At 44.0% G+C, this 20,162-nt stretch overlaps 1 protein-coding gene and 1 non-coding gene across 2 annotated transcripts; one reads left to right on the top strand and one right to left on the bottom strand.

Moving 5' to 3' along the window:
* Nucleotides 1-282: 282 nt before the first annotated feature.
* On the bottom strand, nucleotides 283-1,816 carry ARC (activity regulated cytoskeleton associated protein). Its single transcript, XM_065752887.1, has one exon. The coding sequence runs from the start codon at nucleotides 1,508-1,510 to the stop codon at nucleotides 296-298; it is 1,215 nt and encodes a 404-aa protein (XP_065608959.1). The 5' UTR covers nucleotides 1,511-1,816; the 3' UTR covers nucleotides 283-295.
* A 17,455-nt stretch (nucleotides 1,817-19,271) lies between these two features.
* TRNAF-GAA (transfer RNA phenylalanine (anticodon GAA)) lies at nucleotides 19,272-19,344 on the top strand. The gene has a single exon. It is a non-coding gene; the product is annotated as a tRNA-Phe (tRNA).
* The last annotated feature ends 818 nt before the right edge of the window (nucleotides 19,345-20,162 follow it).

Below are 20,162 nucleotides of genomic sequence, written 5' to 3'. Positions count from 1 at the left end.
CTAGTTTCTTGTCATGGGTCTTATAAAATAGTCCATTCCCTACAGTGGTGCAAGTAGTATCTCCAGCACCACTGGATTGCGTGGCTCAAGTGAGGAGGGCAACCACATCCTAAGATGCCTCTCCCCCTTCACCACCCTCCCCCCACAAGCAAAGTTAATTCCTTTGCTATGGGCTGTTGGACTGAGCACACCTCATGTCATGTCTCAGCCGGAACCTCTCTTTGAGCAGAAGCTTCCTAAATATGCCCCTTTCTCTCTTTCATGTAACCCAGATTGCCATGTCCATCTAGCTAGCTCATATGACAGTAGCTGGTGGGCTAGGGGGTTCGGGTTGTGTCCCATTGCTTGGCACAGGACTGGCAGTGGTGGAGGGAGGCATGCTCTCTACAGAGTCCCCAGACTGAATCTCGGGAGTCCTCTGAGGGCTAGGCTCTTCTGAGTGGTCCATGTTGCCTTGGACTTCCTTCCCTCTTTGAATCAGCTGCTCTAAGGTTTTGGGCAAGGGGTAGCTCAAGAAGCGCTTCAGTTTGGGTTGGAGGGTTCCTACCACATACTGAATAATCTCCTCCTCATCTGCATCCACATAGAGGGTCTGATACAGGTCTCGCTTGCGCCAAAGGAACTGGTCCAGGGGCTCTCCCTCTTTCTGGGGTAGATCTAGCTCCCTTTTGATAGCATCCCTTGTCAGAGTCCCCTCGCTGTACTGCAGGAACTCCTTCTTGAACTCAACCCAGTTCTTGACAGAGTCCTGCTTGTACTCCCACCACTTTTTAGCTGGACCATTCATGTGGTTTTGGATCTGAGATAGCCAGTATTCTTCTGTCCCACCCACCTGCTTTAAGTACTCCTCCAAGTGGCTCAGAAACTCATGGGGATCCTCAAAGATCTGAGTCTCTACTGGGGATGCTGGAGCATCCTCTGACACAGAAACCCACTGGTAGGAATCATGGGCCTGGGGGATGCTGGGCACCTCCCCAGGAGCAGGGGTTAGTGCATACATCTGGCTCATATCAAGAGCATAATCATATATCTCCCCCTCACTTGGCCTTATCTCTGGGCCTCCCACCCCAACAGACACAGTCTGCTTGCCATGCTCCCCAGGGCAATATTTGCCTCCCATGGACTCCAAACGGTCTGCCCATTTTTCCAGACGGAAAAAGACCTCCTTCCAAACATTCATCTCCCTCTTGACCCACCTCTCCAGATGGGCAATGGTCTCCTGACATCTGGCCAAGCAGGCCTTGATGGATTTCTTCCATCTCTGATTATCAGTTGGCACATGGTCCTCTAAGTTATTCTCTAACTTCCCCACTGACTTCTGCAAACCTTTCAGCTCACGCTCAACCTGCTTGGAGACTTCAGACAGGAGGTGCCGGTGGGTCCTCCTGACATGCTCCAACATTTCTGCCCTGCATTTCCCTATCTGTAGGATCACATTGGGCTTGTTGGCCACCCCACGATGCCCCTGGAAGGAGTGGATGCCCGCATTGGTGACATTGTCCAGCTGCATAGCTATTACTTTATGGGTATGGAACACAGACAGAACTGGGTTACAAGCCCTGGCCCTAGAGCCTGCTCCTAAAAACCTCAACGCACCACTTCCTGAACAACACACAGAGAATTCCAAACCCCCCCTCAAAGGACTTTTAGACACAAACACAACCAAATCAGATATCACCGCAGAGCGAGCTGTTCAGTCCCCGTGGATCCCAGAGAGAGTTGGAGGCAAAATTCTCCTCCTGGAAATGCCGGTCTCACGTGCTCAGCGTCCCAGAGAGAGTCAGGATCCTTCAGGAGCACAAGGAGAGGAGTTGGCTAAGACGTCTGACCCCAAACGCGTGCCCACTACCTGCTCGTCCGTAGCTGAGAATCTTGAACAACGCAGAGTCCCCGCTCGTTGAAACACGTAGCGATGCTCACAGAAGCTGAAAGCTGTTAGTGCTGCAAAAAAAAAAAAGAAAAAAGAAAGAAATCCTGATGATTTCTTCTCCGGTAAAGTTGTCGAGACAAAATTGCTTTTAGTAGAGATGCGAAGAGCTGCTTCTCTTCCCTGACTGAACTGCCACTAGTCCAGGCACTTCCATCTACTTATACCCCACACAGCTCAACATGTGGGTGTTGCCCTGCCTCCTCTCACACTCTCAGCACAGCATTCATTGGAGGAAAAGCGAGGCCGGTGTCTGTGGCAACCCAGATCTTGGCAGCCTCCCCTTGCTTCCCACCCCCTCGCCTACGCCCCCAGACTCGACGCGAGAAGCACTTGAAAGGTGCTGGAGACAGTTGGATAGATGGATGAGTAATCGCACCTTCCGCCTTTCAGATCGCAGGAAAAACACTTATTCATGCCACAACTATTTACTCAGCAAGGTCATCATTAGCATGCTTCTCCTGGCAGGGCTCTCGGAGAGAGAGATGAGGAGGAATTCAGTGTGTCACACCAAGGCAGATGCCCACGGTCCCCCCGCACGCCCTCACATGCGCACAAATGCACACACACATACACACACACAGAGCTGCTCACTCCTAGTGCACATGCTTGGAAATGGTGACAATTCAGCAGGAAAAAAAAAAAAAAAGAGGAGAGAAAAAGACACAAAAAGAAAAGGAGGGGGGAAGGAAAAGGGGGAAATACTCAAAGGAGCCACTTCAGTACACATTGCAGCACTCTGGACTTTTCTAAAGCATTGTCAGGTGGGAGTCATCCCCACTGCTTAATTGCACAAGACCAACCGCTATCTTGGGAATATTCAGTCAGGGAGGGGGATGGCATCCTGGTTTTTACACCAAATTAAATCCGCCCATCAGAAGCCTGTTCCGTACTTAGCTTGAATCAGATGCTTAATCAGTTAGCCAACCCACAAGCGCAGATGAAGCTACATTTGTTCTTTGCTCCTGACAAAGCAGGAAAAGCCAACCATAAAAGGAGACCCGGGGACTTATGTAAGACAAAGATAAAGGATTCCCTAATCTGTGAGAGTTCCCTGCCGGAACCTCCCCGGAGATGTTCTGAGAACATCCGGGGCTTCTCATCCCCTCCTGATGACAGTGACCGGAGGCAATGGGATGCTGATTCATCAATATTACCTAAAAAGGGTTTTTGAGCTTTGTTGCCATTGAGGGGGTGTCTCGCTTCTGCTCGAGATGGTGGGCAGTGTGCCAGGCAGGCTTAGAATGAGTCCGTGGTCCCTTGGCTCCTTGCCACATGTTTTCTGTTGGTCAGAGCAAAATGCAGGGGTGAAAGGGGATCTCAGCTATCCTATACATTTGGTCAAGGTAGAGTCCCCCTGGAGAAAAGTGGTGGTGGTTAAAAAGCACGTTGAGATGAATGCCATGAGGGACAGGGGTCAGGACATCCCTTCCCACCACATCTATGTGCTCTGTGAAAATACATCTGTTCCCTATCAGATGATGCAGTATTGGCACATGAACAAATGATTCGGGCAACTGGGGTAAAGAGGAGGGTTATCTGGGGCTGTGTGATTGAGTTAAGATGGACAGTGCCAGTGAGAAGGGAATGGCACAAAATCTTAGGGTAGAAACCCAGGATTCCTAATCCAGCAGACCCTCTTAATGCCACTTTATCCCACATATGTGGGGTATGACTGACAGGCTACTATGTCTTCTGTCTTCCTTATTTTTCCACATTCACTCAGCTTTCCTGGACATGATATGTTTGTACAACTGTTTGTGTTTAGAAAGGGTCAAAATGAGATGATTTGAGGATCTGGGACAGATCAAGAAGTTTTCTGCTGAAATTTCTATACCCTAGAGAATTGTCCTTAAACCTATCTTGCCTATAAAATATTACAGGAACTGGGAGAGTCTATGCAATCTATGAATGTCTGGATTAGAGTAAGATTGTTTTCTGGAAAGGTTTTAACTCAGGATCCTCAGAAATGACCCTTAAGAGATATCAGTAAATGGTACTCCAGCCCCTAGTAACTCATTTTCATTTAGTTTTCAGTGTGGGAGGATTCATCAGGGGCTGAATGGCATCTTTTGTCACTTAGAATCAGCATCATAGACCATTCTGAGTTAGAAGGACCCACCAGGGAAACTGAGTCCAACATCTGACTCCTCACAGTTCCACCCAAAATTCAAACCCTGTATCTGAGAGCAAGATCTGAGTCCAAGCAAGATAACCTGTGCTGAAAGGGACCTCAGGAAGTTTCTAGACCAACCTCCTGTTCTAACTAGGATCAGTAGCTTCAGGGTCAAAAGTGGTTGTTCAAGGCCTTATCCTGACAGATATTGAAAGCCCCAGGAATGGAGTTATGATAGCTCTCTTTGGACAACCTGTCCTCAGATGGAAAATATTTCTCCTTACATCCAGAGTGAGTGCCTTGTTTCACTTAATACCTGATATCTCTTGTCTTCTCACCACTGACCTCTGTTTTCTCCATGATAAACTCCACACAGGTACCTTTCTCACTGAGCTCTCCTCCCAGTCTGTGTGCTCTTCTTTTGCAGAAGGGGTGGTGGGGGAGACTGAAGAGGAGGAGGAAAGGGGGGTTTTCCTTCTGGATCTGCTGAGGAATGTCTGATTAATACATAGTGATAAGAATTTTCATTGTATTTCTAATTAAAGTAAGGTGTGTGGGAAGAGGAGGAGGAGAGAGGGTAGCCGGAAGAGAAGGAAGAACTATGAAGTAAAGCTGACAAAGAAAGGCAATTTGAGGTAGATAGATAATATAGTGGCACAGACAGAATGATGGGTATGGAGGGACAGGAGGTATGGGGCAAGCTGGAAAGGATACTTTCATTACCATAGCATCTTTATTCCATGGCTTCAGAGAAAGACAAGAGGGGACAAAAAGAGAAAGAGAGGTTTAAAGTGAGAAAGGAAAAGGGAGAGCACTGAGCAGGGATAAATTTGTCCAAAGCAGCCTAGCAGAAAGAAGGAAGGGAGAGAAAATAGTAAAAGCCACATCTCAGCTCAGCAGGGATGCTGTCAATGTGAGTTGTCTCTATAGAGCTTCCCAACTGTGTTAAAGCACAGGAGATTACGATCAGTCCCAAAACATGAGGAAAGAGAAAATAAGACAGCCTAATTATATGGCAGCAAGAAGTAACAGAAAATCCTGGTACAGGGAAGGAGAGCAAAAAAAGAATGGGATAACTGAGCCATAGCCAGCATTGGAATTTTCCTGGTGAGGGAAGGTTCTTTGCTAAGGACCCATCTCACCCATGGATGGGGGATGATGCCCTGTCCCTCAAGGTGTTTAAGGCCAGGTTGGATGTGGCTCTGGGCAATGTGGTCTAGTACTTGATCTGGCAGCTGACAGCCCTGACTGTGGCAAGGCAGTTGGAACTGGATGATCCTTGAGATCCCTTCCAACCCAAGCCATATGATTCCATGATCCTATGATTGATTCTATGATTCTATGACTCTATGACTTTTCCTTCCCAATTTTATCTCATGACAAGACAAGACACCTTCTGGGAGCAAGCCTGATCCATGAGCCTGGTAGGTCAGTGGGAAGGGAAGATTTCAAAGCAAAGAGAGATATTAAAGGGGCAGCAGTCATACAGTCTTCTAATATTTTATGCTCAGAATAGCTCTGCTGGGTTCTGCGTTATGCAATGCCAATACTTTGACTATTTACTGAGGTATGCACAGCATTTCTTCTTGGAATAATTGTCTGAAGGACCCCATCCTTCACCAAGGACTGTGTGAAGAGCCTCAAATTAGAAATCTGAATGTAAATGTGCAATGAGTCCCATACCTTTTCGAGTTTTCTGTTTTAACCTATAGCTGCTGTGCTAGAATTTTCTCTTTTGCTTCCAGAAATATTTCCATCTTCTAGAAGGAAAAATAAAAAAAAATAGAGGAAGGAACTACAATCCTTCCCCTACTGATCCACCTATAGGATACTGCAGAAAGTTGGTCAATCATTTGTTTCTCTTGTAGCAAAATCCTCAAGAAGGGAAGAAAATGAGAAACCAAAGTGTTAGGCTTTGTTTTATATATATATATATATAAACAATAATAGCATGTTTTATTTACACCACACGTCGCTATTCAACCACTTCCATCTCTGGAACACTTTATTGCATTGAAGTTGGCACTCTCAACACAGAACTCCACATTCAATACACAGTTCACGTCAGTGGCTTCATTGTTCCTGCCTGCCTGGCATGGACACCCATTGTCCTCTGCGCCTGGGGCCCACACGTCACATGGTGGGAAGGTTGGGAAACAAGCAGAGAGCTGAGGGCAGTCTACTATCAACATTAACAATAATCATAGTAATTACTCTTATTATTAGTGCCACTCCTTTTGGTGTGGAGGAGCATGCAAGTTCTCTCTTTTTTTTTCTTTTCCTCTGAAAAGCTCTCCTTCCTGGGGATGATAGAGTATTTTGTTTTTAAACTAAAAATATCTTCTGCCTCTTTTTTTCTTTGTTATTTTTGCATTGTCTCTGGGCAGAGAAAACATTAATGAGTGCCACTGAGTACTTCATTTGCCTCCTCAAGACTGCCTGAAGCTAAATCAAGCAAGTCAAGCTAGCGTCAAGTATTTTCTCCATACAAACCTGAGCTTTGGTGCTGGCTGTTATGATCCTTACAGGGTCAACACAAACAAGCATTTTCAAATGAACTTCATTTTCCAGCCATGCAAATCACTGATGAGGTGTTAGAGTACATTTGTTGCTAGCAAAACAAGCAATCCCCGTATCTAAAGGCCTAATTCAGATCTGATCTATGATGGAAACCTGCGGAAATCTAAGCCACCTTTATACTAAATGTCTGAAAGCTGAATCTGGAGCACATTTGGTCTCTTGATTCTTCCCCAACCTGTTCCCCTTCAGAGTGCCCCTCTAAGCGTTCTAGTACAAGTTACAGAATGTAGTGCTTCTTCACTCCTCCTCAGCAGTAAACACTGTAAATCAGAGGTCTGCTAAATAAGGAAAAGTGTTGGGGTGGCTGTGAAGAGCACAGCCCTGGTTTTCCTCCCAGTACAGCATTCCAAGAGCCTGGGAGAGCTGTGCTTCCCACCATCTGCTAGGACAATGTAACTCACTAAGGTCCTGTCATGGTTTTATGGTTTTTCTTACATTATTGATATTCCACATCATAACATCATGTAGTGTATTGGGAGTGGACCATGACAGGTCCAGGGAACCAGTCCCATCCTCTACTGCAACCTTGGCTCTTTGTTAACATTCCTGTCTTGGTGGCAGGTTCAAGACTTACCAGCCACTAACTTGCAGCTATGAGATAAGGAAGATTTTTGAGACAAGACTGATCTCATTTGCTGCTGTCTTCTCTCCTCCACATGATCCCAACACTCAGCCACTGGGTCCTTCTGGGTGTCTGTAACAAGTTATTTCCTTGATGTGGTTATCAATTAGTCCTACAAAGAATCTACTAGAATCCTTTTTTCTCATCACAGGTACAGATCTGGGGAAGACACAGAGCTACTGGACATTCAGTTGCAGGAATCATCCAAGATGACAACAAAAAACATGATCCTTTAGATACTGGTATGCTGCCCTCCTTTTCAAATCCTTTATTAACTTCCCTCTGTCTGATGTCTCTAATCTGGGCTAGAGCACTCTAGTTTAATAACAGGGGTCCATGAAGCAGAATCTCCTTCCAGAAATATCTATCTATCTAAAACATGGGTCTTCTCTTATCTTACTGAATCATGAATCTTCTGTTGACTCACAGAATAGGCAGGTTTTCTCTTCAAACACATATAATCTTTCCTAAATGCTTTGTTTGCCTTCATTCAGATTGAAATCTCAAAACATTTTCAAATCTGCTTTACCCCAGCCAGTATATCACTTCACCACATAGGTGTTTTCAGACAGCGCCCTGGACAGGTTCAAAACTCTACTAAGGTATCTACACAGATATCCTCAGTGCTAGGACACATTTTTAAACTAAAAGAAAGATAAATGCATTATTTTAATCCATTTTGTGGACATGGGTGCAGCAGGACATAAGGCTGCTGTTTCCAATCAAACCCAAACTCCAGTGCTCTGTATACTGACGTAAGCTGGTTCAAAGCCAGCAGCTCTCACAGCCATCGTCACCATGAGGTCATCAGCTGGATCACTTGTTTTCAGCAATTGTATCTCTCAGTGATTTCTTGATTTGTCCATTTTTTATCTTTTTCCATTTGCTTTTCTTCTTCTAGGCTACTTCTCTTATTTTCTGCTCCCCCAGACATCATGGTTAACAAAAGGCTTTCCCTTCAGCTACCTTGCTTTCAGTTGCTAATCTCTCCAAGGCACAGGGAGTCACAGTTTGAGTCAGTGCATGAGTTGTGTCCCCTTGGCTCAGGATAACAACAGGGCAGCTGCTTTGTGTGGTATTGGGAAGCCTGTGTCACTTAGAAAAGAAAAGGTAATGTTAGGTCTCTTCTGATGGGAACAGAGCCCCATTGAGTACATCCTCACTCCAGACAAATTCAACCAATTTTTCCATTTCCTGTCTTTAAATCCCTGCAAAGAAGAGATGGATCATTAAGGGCAGCAGGGAGGCTCAGGGGAAGAAGAGGAAATGTGAACAGTGAGGAGCAGACTGTACTCATTTTCAAATATATGAGGCCCCAAACATCACTAAAAGAAGTGTTAGATCAGGACTAGCAGTAGCTGGGGAGCAAGCTGCTGGGTAAGGCTCTCTCTTGAAGCTTTTTATTCTCCCAAAATGCTGGCACAGTGCCAGATCATAGACTCAAAGAATCACATAATAGTTTGGAGAGGAAGAAACTTTAAAAATCCTCCAGTTCCCACTCTTTTCCACAGACAAGGACACCTGCCACCAGCTGAGGTTGCCCTAAGCCCCAACCAATCTGGCCTTGAGCACCTTTAGGGATAGAGCATCCACAGCTTCTCTGGGCAGCCTGTTCCAGTGCTTCACCTCTGAGTAAAAAATATTTTCCTGACATCTAATCTAAATCTCCCCTCTTTTTGGTGAAAAAATCTCCGACCACTACCCCTCAGTGGATACAACTCCTTGGTGGTCTCAGGATGGAAATCACCAGCTGCATGGGAACTAAGCAACATGGTAATTTCACATTGCCTCACTGAGATAGGTGAGCATTTGGGAGCATTTAAATGAAGGTAGCATTAACTGAAGGTAAATATGTAGATCATATTAAGAGATCAAGACCTGGAAATTCAAAGGGGTAGGGGTAGCACGGACAGAATGAAGTTTTCTGTGCTCCAAGACCACATGAAAATGATAGTGACAGGGAATTGCAGCATCATAGAATCATTAAGGTTGGAAAGGACCTTCAAGGTCATCTAGTCCAACCATCAACCAATCCCCACCATGCACACTAAACCATGACCCTTTGTGCCATATGTACACATTTCTTAAAAACCTCCAGGGACTCTACCACAATCTTGGAATGGAGTACTCTTTAAGATCAGAGGAGTAGGAAGCATATGTGTGGGACAGAGGTGATCCTAACTCAATTTCTTTGCTATTGTCTCCTCATTTCAACTTATGCTGAGGAGGAATGCACTAGATATTTGCCCTCATCATTCTATTCAATATCCAATTGACTACAAAAGCAAAACAAATCAAATCAAATCAAAACAAAACAAAATAGAAGGAAAAAAAATAAAGAATAAATGTTAAGGAAAAACAAAACAAAACAAAACACTAGCCTGATTTACTTACGTTCGACTTTAAGGAAAGATCCCTAAGTACTGAAGGTTGATTTTTGAGGTAGGGAGGGTGGGAATTCCTCATTCCTCAGCCATGACTTACAGAGAGGCAGTTCAGCTGTAGGGCTATGGGGTTGGGAAAAGGGGCTACTACCATTCAGGGCTCCTGCGTGAAAACTGGCAGATGCTGAGGCCGGAATGGCAACTCATTCCCAGCACAATAGCATTCAGCCCTCCACGGAATGTTGCAACAGAGAGAGGGAAAGATCTGGGGGGAGATGCAGAGGTGTCCATCACACCGTGTCACTGCTCCTCAGCTGATTGTCACCATTTCGCCTTGCTTGACACGTTTGACAGTCTTATTGCTGACCTTCTCTCAAAAAACCCGACCCACACACTGTGGAGGAGGATGCAGTGGCCTGGATTTCTCACCTCGCTCCCCCTTTTTTCTGTAGGCTCATTCAGCAGCTGAGCTTGGCTGCGGGAAGGAAGGGGAGGGAAAGGCAGCAGCTCCATATTAATGGGTTCCTTAAAGAGCAGCCTGGCAGAGGTTAGTATCCATCCCTGTGGCTGCCTGAGGCATCCTGAGTGGTCCGTGGATGAGACATGGGAGTGGGTGGGAGTGTGGGGGAGGAGTGGGAGCAGGCGGAGAGGCAGACAAAGGGGATGAACAGCACGGATGTAAGACAGATGGGATCTGTTCTTCCCCTGCCCCCCCCCCCCCCCCCCCGCAAGCAGGGAAGGAAGACAGGGGGAGAAAGTGGGCCAGGGTGGCACCTCTGGAGCATTGCTGAAATGTGGATGTCTGTGGGTATGGCTCCCCATGCATTGTTGTGCCTGACGTGGAGTGAGTTACTGCCTTTTTTTCCTTCTATCCAGGTTCTGTATCAGGGAGACGGGGGAAGGTCCTCATGGGAGGCAGCAGGGGGAGGGTTGGGGGGAGGCAAGACGCCATGGCATCACTTTGCTCTAAGGCAGCAAGACTTTCTGCAGGGATCTAGGTGATTTGGAAACCTTCAGATTTGGATTTTTTTGTCCCTACAATGAGCAGATGCATTCCCTTCCTTCCTGTGCACTGCTTGCTCTCCAAAACCTCAACCAATCCCCTCCCCAGTGTTTGCATGTGATATGAATGACACTTGTTGTCTGTTACATGATGCCTTATGAGGGCAAAGATATCCCTGTGTGTCTGTCGGCAATCATACAAAAAGCACCATCCTATTCTTGACACAATAGAAGAGAAGGATGCTATTCAGATGGACACAGACAGCCTTGAAAAGTAGGCCTATGTGAACCTAATGAAGTTCAACAAGGCCAAGTGCAAGGTGTTGCACCTTTATCAAGGCAATCCCAGACTGGAAGAACTTATTGAAAGAAGTTCTGAGAAGGATTTGGGAGTTCTGGTGGACAAAATCTTAGACATGAGCCATCAGTGTGCACTTGCAGCCAACTGTATCCAAAGCTTCATTGAAAGAGGGATGGCAGCAGGGAGAAGGAGGGGATTTTCCCCCTGTGCTCTGTCCTTGTGAGACCCCATCTGGAGTACTCTGTCCAGATCTGGGCCTTTCAGTGCATGAAAGATCCAGAACTATTGGAGTGGGTCTAGAGGAGGGGCATAAAGGTAATCAGAGAACTGGAACACCTCCCCTAGGAAGAAAGGTTAAGATAGTTAGACTTCTTAAACTTGGAGAAGAGAAGGCTCTGGAGAGAAATCACTGTGGCCTTCCAATACTTGAAGGAAGCTAATAATCAGGAGAGAAACCAACTTTTGACACGATTTGACAGCAATAAGCAGAGATGGGTTTAAATGAAAAGAGGGAAAAATCAGGTTAGATATTGTGAGGAAATTTTTTACTCAGAGAGTGATGAGGCGCTGAAACAGTTTGCCCAGAGATGTTGTGTGTGCCCCATCTCTGGAGATGTTCAAGGCCAGCTTGGATGGGGCTTTGGTCAGCTTGATCTGGTGGCTGGCAATTCTGCCTGCTGCAGGGGAGTTGGAACTTCATGATCTTAATGGTCCCCTTCAACCTAAGACATTTTATGATTCTGTGATGCTATGATCCTCCACCCAATGCCCTAGTTCTGGAGACAAGGAGTTTTAAAAGAATCTTTATCCCTCACATTGTTAACAAGGTGCCCTTGATTGTACAGAATAGTCTAGGTGTAGGGCAACCTTCTGGAAGCTATGGAAAATCAAGTTCAAAATGTCTTTTAACTGGGGCATAAATTGTGATTTATTCACATTCAGAGATCTCCAACCTCCGTATTGCTAAGCCCAGCATCTTCTGGAAGATGTTTTCCATTTCAGTTAACTCACCAAACTTCCATCAAGCCAGACTGAAGTTGAGCCATTTCAGGAAGCCTCAAATTTCAGGATGTAAACCCAAGACTGTATTTCCCATACCTCACAGGAAAGCTCATACCATCTGTCTGTATTGTTTTCTGTTTAATCAATCACACCCAAAGCATAGGTATCCCAAAGGGAGCAACCAAGTCTTCTCCCCACACTTGAGGAGTGCTCATCTAGGACACCAAGATTCAGATCAAGAAGGGATATGACACATCAACTTCATTTCATCCACCTCAAGGATACCTATTTCCTTTGGTCAGACCCATAAACAGATGATTTCTGATTTCTGATCATGAAAAGCTTGGATGAGTCTGTTCTATGGCATAGCATAGAGATAGAGATAGAGTATAGAGACCATGGAGGCTCTAAAGTCAATCACCTAAGAGCTACCAGGTAGGATCCTCCTTGGTCTCTGACAGGGCACTTCCCTGCCCTTAATTTGGGGACTCATTGAGCAACATGGAACTTCTTCCCTCTCCCTTTCTCATCTCCTCTCTCTTAAATACTTGTGCACGCTGCTTGTGCCATTTAGAACAGCTAAAATTATCGCAATTAAATATCTCCTCTGCTTTCCTTTGTTCTTTTTCTTTCTGGCCCTTTCCTTTCTGGCAGCTGGAAAACATTCTTTGAGCACTTTCTAAAAACAGGGTGAAAAAAACATCAATAAAAATCACCAACTCCAAACAGCCAACAGCTAGGTCTCATTTAGCTTCAATTAGACTCTATTTAGGAATGTGTATGAAAGAGGCAATGTGAAAAATATGAAAAATATGAAAAGAACCACAGACCTAGTCTTCATCTGTTCATCTGTTCCACCAAACTCAACCCTTTGCACATGGACTTACTGGCGTCATGGGGAAAAAGGCAAAAGCCTTGTGCACTGATTCTGGGAGCACGCTTGGTACCATGAAGTAAGGTATGGTAGTGCTGCTCTACTCTGAAATATACCCCCTGCCTGTCTACATGATTGTCATAACTACAGCTGACCCCTTTTATTGACCAAAGAAGTTGTGGATGTTCCATCCCTGGAGTGTTGATTATGGCCAGGTTGGCTGGGGGCACAGGCAGCCTGATCTTCGTAAATCCCCTGCCAATCTGATATAGGGAAGAAAATTCCTTCCTGGCATCAAATTTGGCAGCTCCCTCATCCCTGTACTTGACAGCATGAATCATCAGAGTTAAGTAACAAACCCATTTATATATCAATATAGCATTACTGTCCAAGCAATCATTCTTAAGTTTTCAGCACGAACTCAATTACCATGGATTCTGCTTATACTCTTCTTATTTCCCCTTCTTTGTTCCCCAGTTTTCCTCCCAAGACTTTGCAAGACAGAAAACTTCAGAAAGGGGCTGGGATGCTAGGCAAAGTCAGACAATATTTTCCAAACCTCAAGTGTTGTTTACTACTAATTTTATGACTTCTTGGGAAACCTCTCAGGGAATCCCATCATAGCTGTTTGGCAAGAAAAAGTGGATTTCTTATGAAGTAGCATGTCACCTAGTCTGTTTATTATTGTCTTACATACGCACCTACATACTCCCACACAATTTAATGCACCTGTTATTTTTACAAGGGATTTCTTGGTGTTGTTTTTCTTTTTTCCTCAGTATCCACTTTATTGTTCTTTTCTATTAACGCTTATTAAAAAAGAGTGATTCTCAAATGCATCAGGTTTATCCTTCTGAAAATGAAGTTTTGATGGATTGAAGTGGCAGTGGGCGATCCATCTTGAAAGAAAGATCTGAGGAAAGCATAGAGCGTTGTGAGTTTGTGGAGGCAGAGAGGGATCTGCAAATGTTATTATGCCTGTGGAAAGCAACAGGACTAGTACACTGAGCACAATTGCAGAACTGCAATACCCAGTAATTGGCACAAAATAAACTTAGGCTGAACTCACAGAGAATTTTTTCTCGCAGTGCTCAGCTCCAAAACAAAACTCTCAGGTGTTCCTCATTGCCTCATCAGCCTAGACCTATACAGGACACAACCAGGGGATGGTCGTTGCCCTCTCTTTTTTGCATTCCAATAAAGCTCACCTGGTTCAAATCTCAACAACTTCTGCCCTCGATATCTTCTGCCTGATCAGAAATAAGGATTTGGTGAACATAGATGATTATTTTTACAAAACTGGACAATTAGTCTAAGCAAAATGCATCCAAGACTTCTTGGATGTCTCTTTGTATATAACACAAAATGCGTCCAAGACCTTTTGGATGTCTCTCTGTGTATAACAGAGTCACTAGAGCCAATATTAAGACTAAATTTTCTCAGGAAAAGAGTGATTCAAACCAAGTGAGAACTTAAATACCAGATCTGGTGCTTTTTATCACTGTGCCTCTCTGCCAGTGGATATATTTCAGATTGCCCAAAGATTCAGATTGCCCTGTCCCTGTCCCTGTTCAAGGCCAAGTTGGATGAGGCCCTGGGCAACCTGATCTGGTGGGTGGCAACCTTGTCCAAGGCAGAGGGGTTGGAATTAGATGATCTTTAAGTTTCCTTCCAACCTAAACCATTCTACGAATCTTTGATTCTATTATTCTATCTGGATACTTTATAACAGGGAAGATTACAAATTTTCACACAGAATCAGATCATTCTGCTTAGTCAGTAACAGGACTGTGCCCTGCATCTTTCCATTCAAAGCATATGCTTCAAACATGGGGATATTGCATGTAAGGACACCAGTGCCACTGTGCATAGCCTGTATTTTTAAGAGCTAAAACTAAAATCAAAATTTTAAATAAGCCCTAGTACTGTAATCCTCCCAAAGGGTAGGTTAATGAACTCAGCATTTTTTAGACATCAGACTGATGGAGGGAGAGAAGAAAAAGGCTATGTGACAGGCATAGTTAGGCAGCTAAGCTTCATTAATTCTGTTTTTCAAAGATGTATTTATCTCTCAAGAACAATGGCTGAGTTATCTCGGGCACCATATTCTAACCCTTTAGTATGTCCCCTCACAGCTATTGCAGGAAGTAGCAAGCACCCGCAGTCGCCTTTGTGTCATTAGCTCATCCTTTCCCTAAAATTAAACTGCCATCAGAGAAGAGGTTTGCAGATATAGTTTGTTGCCTGCTGAAGCCTTACATTTTGGAGCTGTTGCTGCTGCTGTTGCATTTTTGCAGATTTTTTAAGGGCAGTCCATTTTTGCTAATGGGCTCACTTGGGGGGTTTGCAAAACTGCAGGGAAAATGGAGGCAACCAGCTCTCCTGCTGGGAGACCTTTGCAAACCTCAAGGAACCATTTTCAGAAACAGGAGTTTGGTGTTCTTAATGAGATCATTTTCAGAAAAGTCTGAAAAAAAGAAAAAAGAAAGAAGAGAAAATAGCGACAGCAAAATAGAGATAATCACTGAAAATGCTTTTCAAGTAAACCAGAAACCCACTTGGTGAAATGAGACAGGAAAAAAAATCAAGAAACCCAAGGGGGAACATGTGCTTTATTTGACACATCAGAGCCTAGTCAGTATGTGAAAAGATATAGCATCTTGATCCTGCTATTGTCTGTTCTTCCGCTGGTGCAAATAACTGGTAGGAATGGAGAAATAGGGCAAAATCTGATCAGTGGTATAGTTTGGTGCCAGGAAATCTGCAGTAAAAATGAAGATTTATGACAAATCTTATGTGTTGAGCTGTGTAGGAAAGGTCAGTTCTCTGTATCTCAATCTGCTTGACGCATTGACCCCCATTAACAAACGATACACTCAGCAAGGGGTGATGAACTCATGTTGACTCACAAAGGCCAGTTCCCAACCTCTCCTTATGGTCAGGCACATCATATCTAGAGAAAAGCATTCAAAGGCTTCTTTCTCCATAGATGTGAAGTGGTAACTTTTGAAAGCTGCATCTGGTGGATGCCAGATGGATATTTTAAAAAGCACAGGCAGATCAGCCTTGAGTGATAAGAAGACTGGAAGAATAGAAGGAGGGAAAGTGGGAACAGAGGGATCTCCTGTCAACTGTTTGACATGGCTGAAGCCTCAAACACCCATGTGGGAGTGGTAGATCCAACAGTTGTCTGATAGCTTAAATTAACACCTCCAACGCGTCTCCATTCTGCCCTTCATGAGAACATGATTTAACAGGCTGATGCTATCTAGATGTCTTAGAAAGCTCAGGCATGAGGATAGGAAGGTGCCAGAGAAGTTATATGGAAGAACATCTAACTCAAAACCCAATCTCAAACACTTTCCATGAATTAATGTCTACAGGAGAGTGCAATAATAGAGAATTCAGTGTTATATCATCAGATACTCTCCCAGTCTCAAGAGATTTATGGCTCAGGCACCAGATGAGCCAAAGTATGTAGTTTCATATCTACTTACTCTTTATGGATTTTTTTTCCTTCCATTAATTTAGCTCATCACTTCATTATTTCTTGTATGCTTTGGCTAGCCACAAGGTCCTACAGCAATGGGTTGAACATATCTGAAGCAGTTCTTCCTTTTTCTTTGTTTAGAGTTTGGTATTTGATAATTTTAAATGATAAATCCTAGTTGTTACATCAAAAGAGACAATGAGCAATCAAACCCTTATTACTTCTATCTACATCCGATAATATCCTTCCTACTTCCCTAAAAATTTATTCTTAGAGAGAGTGGTGAAGAACAGGCTGCCCAGAGAGGTGGTGAACTCACTCTCTCTGAGGATGTTAAAGTGACATGGAGACATAGCAGTGAGAGACATGGTTTATTGGGTGCAGTGGGGATGGGTCTACAGTTGAACAAGATGATCTTAGAAGACTTTTCTGACCTTTATAAATCTATGATTCTATGAGAATGAAATGGGATTTTTGCAGTAAGAATGAAGACCCGTAAGAGGAGAACCTCTTGTATAGTCCGGAGGAGCTCACACTCTATGAATCTGATGCAAGGGAGACTCAAGTGGCCTATGTAGAGTGCCAAATTAAATTCAAAATTGTAGTAGTCTACCAATCAGAAACTTTCTGGCATAGACAGGCGAAGTAGAGGCAGAGAAAAAGAGGAAGACAACCTAATTCAGAGGAAAATATGACGCATGGAGAGGGTATTTTTCCATCAGGAGATCATAGTGTCTGTCTTTTTTTCAAGAGAGTAGATAAGATGTAAAGCAGTTTTCTCAAATCTTGTAGTGCAGCAGTGAGCTGGACTTGTTTGTGGCAGAGAGAGGTGTCCATAGCTCTGGCTCAAAAAGCAGTGTCTGCTAAAAGAGATTTTGACCTGCCCACAATGCAGTTAGAACAGTCAGTGTGACTTAATATTCTTGCACTTCACTCACTTTCCTTAGAAGAGCTCCCTACAGAGCTCTTATGTCTGAAAAACTGTAGGATCAAGTTGAATTTCTTTCTCTTCAGTGAGGGGAAGTTGGAGCTTCCAAGTCTTCCTAGTCTGACATGATAAACTGGCAGTACTTCTCTGCTTTCTGATCACTTCTCATAGACTTTCAGTTGTGATGTTTCACCATCTTGAATGAGTCAACTTCACAGCAAGAAATTTCTAATTTAACTGCAATATAGCACTTACTTCAAGGCTTGTACTTTATCAGGTGCTTCACTTCCTCATTTCCTCCAGCACTGCTAGCATTTGCTAGCACAGCTTATCTTTCAGAAGGAATTTTGTAACCAGCTGATGCCTGAGTATTTCCAGCAATGCAGAGTAGGTTGCCAAATACCATAGTTCCCATGTTGGATCATCTCTTCCTGTCTGAGGAAAGCTGGTGAGAAATATATATATATAATATATATTCTTTTTTCTTTTTTATTTTTTGGGCTTCTGCAGTCAGTTTCCTTTGCAAAGAGAAAGCTGGTGAAGTAACAACAGTACAGATGAAAGGGCAGAGCTGAGTCATAGGTGAGACAGGCTTCTGCAGATGCTCTTCTGGCAGATCTACTTTTCCTAGAGGAAAACCTGAAGGTGACTTCAGACGTCCATTCACAGGGGAATGAATACCTTCCCAGCAGGATATGGATGATGTAGGTTTTATGGAATGACACCTTAGCCCAGCCTCTGAGAAAACCTGTTTGAAGTTACCAGTGTATAAGAATAACAAATCATAGACTAGTTTGAGTTGGAAAGGGCCTTTAAAAGTCATCTAGTCCAACTCCCCTCAATAAACAGAGACATCTACAGCTAGATCAGGTTACTCAGAGCCCCATTCATCCTGACCTTGAATGTCTCCAGGAGTGGGACATCCGTCACCTCTCTGGGCAATATATTCCAGTGCTTCACTACCCTTATTATAACAGTTGTTCCTTATATCCAATCTTCATCTCCCCTCTTTTGGTTTGAAAACTTTTAGAAAACTTTTCGTTCTTCTTGTCTTATTAGACCAGCTAAAAAGCCTGTCCTCTTCGTTCTCATAGACCCCTGATTGCTATCATTCCTATTGGTCTCTGATAACTGTTGTTTCAGCATAGTTTTAAGCACTGGTTATAGATCCCTAAATAGGAGCTAAAAGACAAGGTGGATATATTCTTTCCAGCTTCTCCAATATGGCTTAAGGGGAATAGAGTGCATGTTATGCTCCCATGCTTATGCAGTGGATCTTCCCCCTGTGCCACTTTCAGAGTCAGAGAATTGAAGCAGATGTGACCTACAAGGTGCTATTTTATGTTCATAGGCATCTGATGATGTTAAGAGTGCCAAGAATGTCCAAGCCATGGCTGAATGCTATGAGACAGGGTTGAAGACTTGAGGTGGGGCATGTCTGCAAACACCTGGAGTAGGAACTGTGGGACAGCTGGATTTCTGAAGCCCTTTGTAGTTTAACCATGGGCATCAAGTGCCTGGAGATGAGAAGTTAACTTGGAAACAAGATCTCAGGGGATCTTATCAATTTACACAAGTAACTGAAGAGAGAGTGTAAGGAAGATGAAGTTATGCCCTTCTCAAACATTTCCAGTAACAGGACAAGAGTCAAATGTCAGCAAAGCCAGCCTGAATGGTATTGCTTCAAAATTTAATTATGTTTCTATGCTATGTAAGGAGTGGGAGACAAAAGGACGAGGCTGGACTCTTCTCAGAAATGTGTGGCGATAGGATGAGGGGAAATAGCCACAAACTGATGCACAGGAAGTTCCGCACAAATATGCATGAAAACTTCTTCACAGTAAGGGTGATGGAGTACTGGAACAGGTTGTCCAGAGAGGTGGTGGAGTCTCCTCTGGAGACGTTCAAGACCCACCTGGGTGCCTACCTGAGCAACCTAGTCTAGGGAGCTGCTTTGGCAGGGGGGTTGGACTAGATGATCTCCCTTCCAACCCCTACAATTCTGTGATTCTATCAGGTTTTACAAATAATTGTGCTAGGGCAGGGCTGAAGTAGCTCAGTTGGGAGAGCGTTAGACTGAAGATCTAAAGGTCCCTGGTTCAATCCCGGGCTTCAGCAGTGTTTTACAGTAATTTTGGGCATTTCTGTTTGGGGATCACCAATAAAGACACAGACATGGCTTGGCATGTGGAAATGTGCATGGGAACTTCTTCACAGTACGGGCAATGAAGCACTGGCACAAGTTGCCCAGAGAGGTGGTGCAATCTCCTTCTCTGGAGAGCCTCATTCAAGACCTGCCTGGATGCCTACCTGTGCAACCTGGTCTAGGGAGCCTACTTTGGCAGGGAGATTGGACTAGGTGTTCTCTAGAGGTCTCTTCCAACCCCTACGATTCTGCGATTCTGTGATCTCATGGGTGTACTTAAATATCTGAATGTCAGACTTGTGATCTGGAAAAGACTACCATGTAAGGAAGGGTTAATTTTAGTCTGAATTACAACTGATTTTGAAGCAAATTCTCTCCCTAAAATTTGTTTTCTCTTTTTTCCAGGTGGAAAAATTTCAGTTTTTCATCTAATTGTTGCTCACAGGGAAACAGCTCCAGATCTCTAATGAACCTTTCTACCCTTTTCTGAAACTCTTCCATTTCTAGACCAACGTTTTTGTGATGATAGCACTGATGTGCAAGCACCCCAGAAGTTCTTCAGGTGAGTAACTGTGTTTTTCGTTTTTCTCAATATTTCTTTCTAAATAATTGCTGATATGTGGAGGTCTTCAGGCAAAGAGTAGAGACAAGACCTCAACTGCAATTTTTCTGGAAAAATGAAGTGAAAATCAATGAACTTTTGTTTATATATTTCTCAGTTCTTCTCCAAAATAGGGCAAAGGCCTCTTATTTCTTCTTTTCAGCCTAGTGGTGCTATTTAACCTCCGGA

Source organism: Cyrtonyx montezumae, unplaced genomic scaffold, assembly GCF_038088225.1.
Source record: "Cyrtonyx montezumae isolate F1298 unplaced genomic scaffold, pur_monq_1.0 scaffold_8, whole genome shotgun sequence".
Lineage (NCBI taxonomy): Eukaryota > Metazoa > Chordata > Aves > Galliformes > Odontophoridae > Cyrtonyx > Cyrtonyx montezumae.
The sequence above is the reverse complement of the archived record's forward strand: the minus strand, read 5'-3'. Positions and strand labels throughout refer to the sequence as shown.